The 12,550-nt window shown below is 36.3% G+C and overlaps 1 protein-coding gene across 2 annotated transcripts in view; it reads right to left on the reverse strand.

The window, feature by feature from the left end:
• Window positions 1-12,550, reverse strand: part of CPPED1 (calcineurin like phosphoesterase domain containing 1) — a 120,972-nt gene that overhangs the window by 75,647 nt on the left and 32,775 nt on the right. Inside the window, exon 2 of one of the 2 annotated variants that reach the window (XM_027839333.1) lies at window positions 12,292-12,507. In XM_027839333.1, the coding sequence (XP_027695134.1) occupies window positions 12,292-12,507 (216 nt within the window). Of the gene's footprint in view, window positions 1-12,291; window positions 12,511-12,550 lie in introns of both variants that reach the window. The other variant, XM_027839332.1, reaches the window with a different exon arrangement.

Here is a 12,550-nt window from a genome sequence, read left to right on the forward strand (position 1 = left end):
CCAGACCACCAGACCAGGCTATGCTTCATATCTTATCCATCTGTCCACCCCTCTGATCAGCCACTCGATTCTCTCTCAGTCTGTGGGCCAAGAGCTCCGGAAGCAGCCACCGCCCTGGGGCTGCACCGGGACTGGGGCTGGATTGAACTCCTCTCTCACCATGGTCCAACGGACCTTTCCTACTGTCTTTCTAAGTTGTCTTTGGCATTTGTGGGTTGAGAAGTCACTGAGGAAGGAAAAAGGTAGATAAAGAAGAGGAGACTTGAGAACACACCCAAGTTTGGGGACAGATTGACAAGAGGGCAGTTTGGTTAAGGAATGCCCAGTGTACACGGAGGGGAGTAATACGAGAGGTTATTATGTGAAAGTGGTGATAAATCTAGATTATCATGTGATATCCAGAGAACTAGAATTAGAGAAGCAGATGGTGGAGAGTAATACCAGGCTAAGAAGTCTGAATTTTATTTGGTGGGCAATATGAAGCAACGGAAGATTTTAGTTCAAAAGTGACACATAGATCTAGGCCGAAGAAAGTTTACTTCAATAACACTATAAAGGGAATATTTAAATGGGGAGAAGAGGACAGAAGCAGGAATTGTTATTAGGAGACTGGTTTCCAAACTATGTAGTGATAGTCACTTCCTCTTTTTTTATACAAAAAAATTTTCATACTCTCTATACTTTTCATAAAACAATATATGCAAACAATTTTCTTAATAGATATTTTATTCAAATAACATTAAGAATTTGCTATAATTATTTTATAACAACACACAAACCTTAAACTTACAATAAAAATATGAAATAATACATATAATCACTATGCTGCATTCATTGTCATAAGACCACAGATTTAGAGATAGAAGGGTCCTCCAAGGTCATCTAGTCCAAACCTCTTATTTTAAGGCTAAGGAAATGGAGGGTCCAGAGAATTTAAATGATTTACCCAAAGTCATCCAGGTACTAACTGGCAGAACCAGGATTTGAATCTAGGTCTGACTCCAAATCCAGCACTGTTGCAAATTCATCATGTGCCTTACAAAGTAGGAGGACAAAACAAAAGGAGGGCAGGCTCTTGCATCTCTAAATCTATGGTTGGAGATAGGTTTCGGCACGACGTTGGCCCTGTCTGTGCAAAGGGAAGGGGAAGAAAGGGAGGTTCAGAAAGGGACATGGCTGGCTATCGGTAAAAGAGCCCTATAGAGCAGCAGCACCCCAGCACCTAACCAGAGGACAGAGCAGGGGCAGCGGGATGTTGAGATGTTTTGCTACCAAAAGGGTCCTAACCTTTTTCTCCAGAGACGAAGAGCAAAAAGAGATAGGTACCAATGGCTGCCTAAGAATTGCTGCAGGATGCAGAGGCTATGAGTGTGTGAGGAGGGACAGAATGCAATAAAGGATGTTGGCCTTTCCCACAGTTTGTAGGAAAAACAATTCCTATTTTCACTAGATTGTTGAATAAAAAAAATTAAATATTTGTAACATAAAGACCAAGTCTGGCTTTTGTGTACATGTTCATAAGATTATTTTAAAGTATAATCAACAGTTACTTTATTGAACTTTTTTTAGTTTTTTATTCAATTTTAATTTATTTTCAGTTCTAAGTTCTCTTCCCTCCCTTCACCTCCTATACCCATTGAGAAGTAAAAAAACCAGAAATCATTACAAATATGTACAGTCATGTAATACAAATGAACACAATAACCATGTTCTACCTCTCCTACCCCAAAAAAAGCAAGGAAAAAAAAGATATAGAAGAAAATATGCTTTAATCTTCACTCTGAATTATCAGCCTTCTATCTAGAGGTGGATAGCATGTTTCATCATGAGCTCTTTAGAATTATGGTTGGTCATTGTATTTTTTTAAACTATATAATGTTTTGACTTTACAAATATTATCTCAAGGGGGGCAGAGCCAAGATGGCAGAGTAAAAGCAGGGACTTGCTTGAGTTCTCCCCCAAACCCTTCCAAATACTTGTAAAAAACAGCTCTAAACAAATTCTAGAGCAGCAGAATCCACAAAAAGACAGAGTGAAACAATTTTCCAACTCAAGACAACCTGGATGGTTGATTGGAAAGGTCTATCATGCTGGGCTGGGAGAGGAGCACAGGTCAACGTGGGCCATGCAGGCAAAGACCCGGCCTCAGCAAATCTGGAGCAGTCCTCTGGGGATTGAATCAAGGGGAGCTAAGGCGGTTTCCAGACTTCTCAACCCACAAATGCCAAAGACAACTTAGAAAGTCAGTAGGAAAGGTCCGTTGGACCATGGTGAGAGAGGAGTTCAATCCAGCCAGGGCGGTGGCTGCTTCTGGAGCTCTTGACCCACAGACTGAGAGAGAATCGAGTGGCTGATCAGAGGGGGATCACAGGGATCTCTTTGCTGGTGCTGAGGTAGGATTCTTTTGCTCTGCCCATGCTTGGTTCTGGGTGGTGGTCCTGGGGCAAGGAGTGCTGGCATAGTGGAGCTTGTGGTGGTGGTGGAGAGGGAATCGTCCTCACAATTCCAAGACAGAAAAGAATGCTTGTGGTCACTCACAGATCACAGCACAGGTCAGAAAAGGGGTAAACACCTCGCCCTTGATCATACCACCTTGGAAGAACTGAAAATTTACAGGTCCCTAGAAGTATCTCTGAAAACAGCTGCACAAAACCCCTGAAGCTTGGGACAGTACATTCTCCACATTGGAAGCAGACCCCTACCTTAACAAAGAGTTTAAAATAATTAGCTGGGATCATGAGCAAACAGAACAAAAAAAAGTCAGACCATAGAATCTTTCTTTGGTGACAAAGAAGATCAAAATATACAACCAGAAGAAGACAACAAAGTCAAAGCTCCTACATCCAAAGCCTCCAAGAAAAATATGAGTCAGTTCCAGGTCATGGAAGAACTCAAAAAGGATTTTGAAAAGTAAGAGAAGTAGAGGAAAAACTGGGAAGAGAAATGAGAGTAATGCAAGAAAAACATTAAAAAACAGTCAATAGCTTGCTAAAGGAGACCCAAAAGAATACTGAAGAAAATAACACCTAAAAAAATAGACTAACCCAAATGGCAAAAGAGGTCTAAAAAGCCAATGAGAAGAATGCCTTAAAAAGCAGAATTGGCCAAATGGAAAAGGAAGTCCAAAAGCTCACTGAAGAAAATACCTCTTTAAAAATTAGAATGGGGTGGGGGGGCGGCAGCTAGGTGGCACAGTGGATACAGCACCTGGAGTCAAGAGGACCTGAGTTCAAATCCAGCCTCAGACACATAACACTCACTAGCTGTGTGACTAGGCAAGTCACTTAACCCAAATTGCCTCACCTCCCCCCCAAAAAATAGAATGGAGCAAATGGAAGTTAATAACTTCATGAGAAATCAAGAAATTGTAAACTATTATTTTTTTTAATTACATGCAACAATAACTTTAACATTTTTTTTTAGTACCAAATTCTCTTCTTCCTTTCCTCTCTTCTCCCCTCGTGGAGATGATAAGCAATTAGATATAGATTATACATGTGCAATTTTATAAAATAAATTTCCATATTGGTCATATGGTGAAAGAAAACACAGAGTCCCCTCCCCCCCTCAAAAAAAAGAGACTTATGAAAAAAAAATAAAGTGAAAAATGTTATTCTTTGATTTGCATTTAGAATCCATTAGTTTTTTTTCTGGAGGTGGATAACATTTTTTATAATTCCTTTGGAATTCTCTTGGATCACTGTATTGCTGAGAATAGCTAAGTCATTCACAGTTGATATCTTACAATATTAGAATTACTATGTACAATGTTCTCCTAGTTCTGCTCACTTCACTTTGCAGCAGTTCAAGTAAATAAATCCAGGTTTTTTCTGAAAGCATCATGCTCATCCTTTCTTATGGTACAATAATCTTCCATCCCATTCATATATCATAACTTGTTGAGCCACTCTTCAATTGATGGGCCTCCCCTCAATTTCCAATTCTTTGTGACCACAAAAAGAGCTAGCTACCATAAATATTTTATATAAATAGGTACTTCTCCTTTTTTAAAAATAAATTTTAAATGTCTTTGAGATATAGGCCTAGTATTATTGCTGGATCCAAGAGTTTACACTGTTTTATAGCTTTTGGGCATAGTCCCAAATTTCCCTCCAGAATGGTTGGATCAGTTCACAACTCCACCAATGGTGCATTTCTATCCCAGTTTTCCCACTTCCCCTCCAACACTGATCATTTTCCTTTTCTATCATATTAGCCAATCTGTTAAGTGTGAGGTAGTACCTCTGGGTTGTATTAATTTGCCTTTCTCTAATCAAAAGTGATTTTGAGCATTTTTTCATATGACTATAGGTAGCTTTGATTTCTCTGTCTGAAAACTACCTGTTCATATCCTTTGACCACTTATCAATTGGGAATGATTTGTATTCTAATAAATCTGACACAGTTCTTGAAATATTTGAGAAATGAGGCCTTTATCAGAGACAACTGCTATAAATTTTTTTTTACCCTGCACTCTGCTTTCCTTCTAATGTTGGATGCATTGGTTTTGTTTGTGCAAAACCTTTTTAATTTAACATAATCAAAATCATCCATTTTACATCTCATAATGCTCTCTCTCTCTCTCTCTCTCTCTTCTTTGATCATAAACTCTTCCGTTCTGCATAGATCTGACAGGAAAAATTTTCCATGCTCCCCCAATCTGCTTATACTATTACCCTTTATGTTTAAATCACATACCCATTTTGACCTTATTTTGGGATATGGTATGAAATGTTGATTTATACCTAGTTCCTGCCAAACTGTTTTCTATTTTTCCCAGCAATTTTTGTCAAATAATGAGTTTGTCAAATAGTGTCAAAAACATGAATGTTTGAGGTTATCAAACACTAGATTACTATGTTCATTTCCTAATGTGCATTGTGTACCTAATCTATTCCAATGAGCCATAACTCCATTTCTTAACCAGTTTATTTTGATGATTAGTGCTTTATAATACAGTTTGAGGTCTGGTATGGCTAGGTCACATTCCTTCACTTTTTTTTTCATTAATTCCCTTGATATTCTTGACCTTTTGTTCTTCCAGATGAATTTTGTTATTACATTTTTCTAGCTCCATAAAATAATTTTTGGTAGTCTGATTGGTATGATACTAAATAAGTAAGTTAATTTAGGTAGAAGTATCGTTTATTATATTGACTCAGCCTATCCATGAGCAATTAATATTTTTCCAATTGTTTAGGTCTGACTTTTATAATGTTTTATAATTATGTTCATATAGTTCCTGAGTTTTCTAATGAAGTAGACTCCCAAGTATTTTCTATTGTCTACAGTTATTTTAAATGGAATTTCTATCTCTTGTTGTTGAGCTTTGTTGGTAATATATAGAAATGCTGATGACTTAGGTGGGTTTATTTTATATTCTGCAACTTTGCTAAGGTTGTTAATTATTTCAACTAGTTTTTTGGTTGATTCTCTAAGTATACCATCATATCATCTGCAAAGGGTGACAGTTTTGTTTCCCTGTTATCCATTCTAATTCCTTCAATTTCTTTGTCTTCTCTTATTGCTATAGCTAGCATTTCTAGTACAATACTGAATAACAGTGGTGATAGCAAGCATGGCATCTTTGTTTCATACTTTGTCTTACTGGGAAGGCTTCTAGGTTATTCCCACTACAGATAATGCTTGCTAATGGTTTTAGGTAGATAATACTTATCGTTTTAAGGAAAGCTCCATTTATTTCTATGCTTTCTATGTTTTTTTTTAATAGGAATGGATGTTGTACTTTGTCAAAAGCTTTTCTCTGCATCTACTGAGATAATCATATGATTTCTGTTGGTTTTATTATTAATATGGTAAATTATGTTGATAGTTTTCTAATACTGAACCAGCCCTGCAGTCCTGGCATAAATCCTACCTGGTCATAGTTTAGGGTCTTTGTGATATATTTCTGTAATCTCCTTAACTGGTATTTTATTTAAATTTTTTGGGAAATTGGTCCATGCTTTCTTGCTCTGTTTTTGATCTTCCTGGTTTAGGTAACAGCACCATTTTTGTGTCATAAAAGGAACTAGAAGGACTCCTTTGCCTATTTTTCCAAATAGCTTATATAGTATTGGAATTAATTGTTTTTCAAATTTAAATGTTTGGTAGAATTTATTTGTGAATCCACCTGATCCTAGTGATTTTTTCTTAGGGAGCTCACTGATGGCTAGTCCAATTTCTTTTTCTAAGAAAGTATACTATTAAGTATATATTAAGTATACTATTTCCTTCTCTGTTAAGTTTAATCCCTTAATTTTATTTTTCTGGATATCATCTCATCATAGTCAACTCACACCTATGTCCTCTATCTATGTACCCTCCTTTAAACTGTCCTAATAAAAGAAAAACTTCTTAGGAGTTACAAGCATCATCTTCCTATGCAGGAATGTAAACAGTTTAACCTTATTAAATCCCTTATGGCTTCTCTTTTCTGTTTACCTTTCTATGCTTCTCTTGGGTCTTGTGTTTAAATGTCTAATTTTCTATTCAACTCTGGTCTTTTCATCAGAAATGCTTGAAAGTTCATTAAATATTCATTTTTCCCCCTGTAGGATTATACTCAGTTTTGTTGAGTAAATGACCTTTGGTTTTAATCCTAGCTCCTTTGCCTTCTGGAATACCATAATCCAAGCCCTCCTATCCTTAAAGGCAGAAGTTGCTAAATCTTGTGTTATCTTGATTGTGCCTTCATGATATTTGAATTGTGTCTTTCTAGATGCTTGCAATATTTTCTCCATGACCTGGGAGCTCTAGAATTTAGCTATAATATTCCTGGGAGTTTTCATTTTGAGATTTCTTTTAGGAGGTGATTAATGGGGTCTTTCAATTTCTATTTTACCCTTTGATTCTAGGATATCAGGGCAATTTTCCTTCATAATTTCTTAAAATAAAGGTATCTAGGCTCTCTTTTTTGTTCATGGCCTTTGGGTAGTCCAATAATTCTTAAATTATCTCTTCTTGATCTATTTTCAGATCAATTGGTTTTTTTTCCGATGAGATATTTCACATTTTCTTCTATTTTTTTCTTTTGATTTTTTTTTATTGTTTCATGATATCTCATGGAATCATTAGTTTCCACTTGCCCAATTCTAATTTTTAAGAAATTATTTACTTCAGTGAGTTTTTGTACCTCCTTTTTCCATTTGGCCAATTATACTTTTTAAGGAATTCTTTGCAGTGGATTTTTGTGCCTCTTTTAACAGTTGGCTTATTTTGGTTTTTTTAAGGTCTTATTTTCTTCAGTATTTTCTGTGCCTCCTTTACTAAGCTATTGACTCTTTCTTGTATCACTTTCATTTCTTTTCCCCATATTCCCTCTGCCTCTCTTACTTGGTTTTTAAAATCCCTTTTGAGCTGAGACTAATTTGCACTTTTCTTTGAGGCTTTGCATGTAGCTGCTTTTATTTCATTGTTCTCATGAGTTTGTGTGATCTTCCCGGTCACCATAGTAACTTTCTACGTTTGGGTTCTCTTTTTGATGTTTGCTCATTTTTCCAGGCTTTCAGGCTTTTTCTTGACTTTTAACTTCACATTAAAGTTGGACTCTGCTTTAAGGACAGACGAGGTACTGTCCCGATCTTCAGGTTTTTTCATGCTGCTGTGTTCAGAGCTAGTTCTAGGGTCTGTAAATTTTGGTTCTTCTGAGGTGGTATGTGATGAGAGATGTGGTTATTTCTCTCCTGGTCTAAACTCTGGTCTGAGTGACCACAAGCACTCTTTTCTGTCCTGCAACTGCAACCAGGGTCCCTGCTCCTGCTGGTCCTCCTTCTTGCCCTGGGATTGCAACCTAGAACCACATATGGTCAATGTAACAGAGTCCTGTACCCAGTGCCAGCAAAGGATCTTCTGCAATTTCTTTTTGGCCAGTTGTCCAAATCCCTTCTTGTCTGAGGACTGAGAGCTCCAGATGACACTGCTGCTGATTCAGTTGCCCCCAAGGCTTGCTGCTGTCTTGCACTGGGGCATGGGGCCTCACTATTATAGGCTTGAGTTGGGTTGTGGCATTTACCTGCTGACTTGTGGAAGGGTGAGAGGGTAGGGGTGCCTTCCACTCTCAGGCAAGTGAGACAGACCTTTCCTGTTGACCTTCAAAGTTGTCTTGGGCTGGAAAATTGTTTCACCCTGTCCTTTTGTTGGTTCTGCTGCTCCAGAATTCATTTTGAGGCATTATTTTTATGTTGTTTGGAAAGGATTTTGGGAGAACTTAGGCAATTCCCTGCCTTTACTCTGCCATCTTGGCTCCACCCTCTAATACCATGATTTTTAGCAGATGAAAACAACTTCAACACTGAACTTACCAAAAAAAACACCCTCCATAAAACCCCCTAAATTCAATATAAACAAGTCCTAAGTAACATAAACTAACCATTGAACCTTGTTTTACATATAAAATTGATACGTTAATGCAAGCTGTATATTAATTTGTAACTTTGAAGATCAAATCATGTTACAGTTACATGAGAGAAATTCAGTAATTAAATAATTTTCTGATTTTCTAAAAACCATATGAATTTCCCCTGATTTTTCTGTAAAAAATTTCAAATATAAAGTTTTATTAAAGAGTATATCTATAATATTATCCAAGAGCATTATTAGGGCTCAATGAAAAAGCTCATGTTCAAATTTTATCAGTAGCTGTCATGTGTCTATCTCTGTATAAAATTAATAAGGCTCCCGAGCACAATAAGTAGGTCAATGCTTCAACTTCGAGTGTGTTTTTGAAAAGTAACAGTGGGCTTAAGAGACAGACATTAAAACCCATTGCCTCAACATTTTGGTAATTTCCACTTATCCAACATTTTGGTAATTTCCACTTATTAAATTATCTGTTTTATCCTATAGATGTTTTTGAAAATACTAGCGTGTCCCACAAATTGTAGTGAATTAGAATATCTGTTTCATAATGAAATAAAGGTCCCAAACAAGGAAAATGCAAGGAGAGGAATCTTACTATGAGCGTTTCTCATTTACAGTTAGACCTGAAAGGACTTTAGGCATTATTGGGTCCAACCCATCAATTTCTATTAAAGGAAATTTTATTGTCAATATTTGTAATGGAAAGAATACTAACTTTATAGCATCATTATTATAAAGTTATTTTATTCATTTTGAACTTTAAACTTTTTACATTGAAATAATATCATTTACAGGGTATAAAATCTGCATTATGTTTGCTATTAAAATGATTAACAATTAGCATTTAATTACTGACACTATGTAAATCAATAAATAAAGCAAAGAGTTTTACAATGCCTGCTCAGCATCCTCATTCTCCCTTGCTGGATATTAAATGATGGATTACTCTATTTTCAAAACTTTATATTTAATCTCAAACTAAAATATTTAAAATACTAAGGGTCTTTTACTGTTTCTTATAAAACGCTACAAGAACAACCTTTCAAAATAGAAAATTGAACATTCACATTGATTCTACTCATATTACACTGTGTACTTGAATGATAACAATAAGACAGATGTTCAAAAATTTCTAGGTGCAATTTGGGAAATAGTTTGATAAAAGTGGTCCATGATGACCACTGCACATACATTTTGCAATTTACTTGCTCAATATATTGTATTAAAGAGGCAATGTCATTTCATGAAAAGCTTTAAAAAAAATTCCTATTTTGAAATGATATACCAGAATACATTAACATAATCCAGAACAAGCTAGTAAACACCTATAAGAACATTTTATATAATCATTCTGGGAAATGCATCACACAGATTTTTTTTTTTTTACAAGGAAACCAGTGGAAAGAAAAATGCTAAACACTATATCTTCCTTAAATCATCAACCAAGCAAAAAACAAAGTATGCTTATAATGTGCTTTTGAGTGAACTATCCTGCCTGGTACTGAAGAATATAATGAGCTAGATTCTACCAAGGCTTAAAGAAACTACCTAACTCAAAGAGATTCCTTGGAACCAATATTGAGTTTTCCAGATATTTTGGTCCTGCTCAATCTGCCACTACAGTGTGGTTAAACTCCAATTTTCTGGAAACTTTAGTGGATAAGCAATTTTGACTATCAAGATTCTTCCTGAACTACTTAAGATTTATCTCTGTAAGCAACAAAACTTTTCTGATGATTCAGGGTCATCATTTGGAAAATAAATTGTCTGTTGTGTAATACAACGTAATGTATTATCATCATTAGGACCTGTTACAGTAAGTAACAACAACTCCATGTTGCTGTGCTTTTTGAGTTTCTCCTTTCTTAAAGTTTTTTTTTTTCTTTCTTCCTTTCCTGAAACTACAATCAGAGTGTTGGCTACTGAAGTCTCTTTACAACTGTATAATTTGAGGCATCTAATCTGAGGGAGGCTTGGAAACCTATGAAATTTTTTTTCCTAAAAATTCTTATCAAAATAAATTAGCTTTATTTTTATAAGCCAAATTACATGGAAAGTCATTGTAGAATGTTAACTCCTTGAGGGTAGGGAATATCTGATTTTTGTCTTTGTATCACCAACTCTTAAAAATATCTTAAATGCAGTTGGCATATAATAAATGCTTCTTAGACTGAAATGAACTGAATTGAATGGAAGTCAAACTTGACAAGACTGAATTTCTAATTAAGATGGTAAATGCAGTAGGTGTGTCAGAATTCTGTGTAGTATGAGGAAATAGGCTCTGAGGAGTAACTGCATGAGTTTTAATGGAGTCTGTGTCATCAATACATGATGCACAGAGGACTTTCATGAAGCACATTTGAGTACAAAGAGCACTATTTGCAGAGCCATGGACAAATTATTTAACCTCTCTTGGTCTAGTTCCTTATGTGTAAAATGGGATAATAATCCCAGTAGTCCCTCTCATAGGCTATAATGTTTACAAAGGACTTTCATTTGATTCTCATAACTATATCTCTAAATAGGACACTTAAGTTATAAAGTTTTAATGTAGCTTTCAAATTAGTAAGAATTTTTAGCAGAAATTGATAAGCCTAAGGTCTGACCCTAGAAGTAAAGTCAGTAGGTGATTCAGATCCCTTGCTACTTTGGCTTTGGTTTTTCAAATTGTAATCTTTAAATTATTTTGCAATTGATAAGGTGCTGGGCCTAGAGTTAGGCAGTTCTGGTTTCAAATCTACCCTGGGCAAGTCTCTTAACCTCTATTTGCCTCAACTGTAAAATGGGGATAATAATACCTCATGAAGTCATTGTGAGGGTCAAATGAATTAATATTTGTAAAAATGTTTAGCACAGTGCCTGGCACATGGGAGATGCTTAATAAATGCTTATTCTCTTAATAAATGCCTCTTCTCTTCTCTTCTCTTTCTTTCCCCACCCCTTCCATCCCCCCTTCTTCTTTATTAAGCTGAAAGCCACCAAAAGGCAAAAGACAGCTGCTGAAGTACCAGTGATAGTGGGCACTGTCTACAGTCAAAGCTACAACTAGTAATTTTTTGAGCCAAGACAAAAATAATTGGTGGTTGGGGAGGAAGGCAGTGCTGAGGACAGTTGGGCCACACTAAACAGAGAGGATGGCCCATCCCTTCTACAATCCAGTTCTTGCTGAAGACGAAAACAAGGGGTGGGGATGAGGGGGCCACGGGAGTGAGGGTGGTTTCTGGAGGGGCCTGATGCTGGGGTGCCACCCAAAAGAGGCAGCATACTCCAATGAAGGACAATGAGGTGAGGCATGGGGAAGGTATTTGCTGTGAAGGGCAGAAATGATCCTTCTGAAAGTTTGTGCCCTAGGACAAAGTTCTGCAGGCCTGGCACCATGTATAGCTTGTCCTTCAGCCCTTCACTAGCTAATAGCCACTTCATTTTGCTGCCACCTTTCTACTTAGGTTTGTTCCTAAGTAGAACAGGGTAGTGGAAGAACAGAGCAAATGGAAAAAAGGAAAGAGAAGAAAGAAAGGATAGGAACAGAGAAAAAGATGGGAAAAAAAAACCCAGAGAGATAAAGAAAACTTGTGGGAAACGAGACACAGAAACCAATAAAAAAATATCTCATGTACAGAAATTGACATCTAAGAGCAATTCAAGTTTTTCCTTTTGGAAATAAAGAGGGTAGACTGTGATCCTTTCAATTATTCATATTTAGTAAAAATTATAAAAACTGTTGCTTTGCCTAATTACTAATTAATCTCCCCCAAATCTAAATATAAAACCAATACAAATTTTCATGTTCCATGATGCTAAAATGATCACAAGGAGAAGCAAAGAACACTTGCTGAATAAAGATTTCTTTTTTGATCAACCATTTCTTTTGCATATTTAATATGTTCCTAGTTAAAGAAGAAAAATTACCATTAATTTCTTAAGTCTTACCAGGCATAGCATGAATGAGGTCACCACACAGAACAAAGAATTTAGGCTTGGGGTTGAGCCTGTTAATGGCTTGCACGGCTTGGTCAGTTAATCTCATCTCCTCTTCCCATTCATCACCATCATTACTACAGTCACCAATTGCCCAGGCTTTCATCAGTCCAAATTGTGGGTCTGCTCCTTGGATGAAGTAGAAAGGGGATTTCCACTGAAGCTCTTCTTCTTAAAAAGGAAAATGGAAGAAATATAAAACCTTTCAGGG

This window comes from Vombatus ursinus, unplaced genomic scaffold, assembly GCF_900497805.2.
Source record: "Vombatus ursinus unplaced genomic scaffold, bare-nosed wombat genome assembly UNPS02014832.1, whole genome shotgun sequence".
Taxonomy (NCBI): Eukaryota; Metazoa; Chordata; class Mammalia; order Diprotodontia; family Vombatidae; genus Vombatus; species Vombatus ursinus.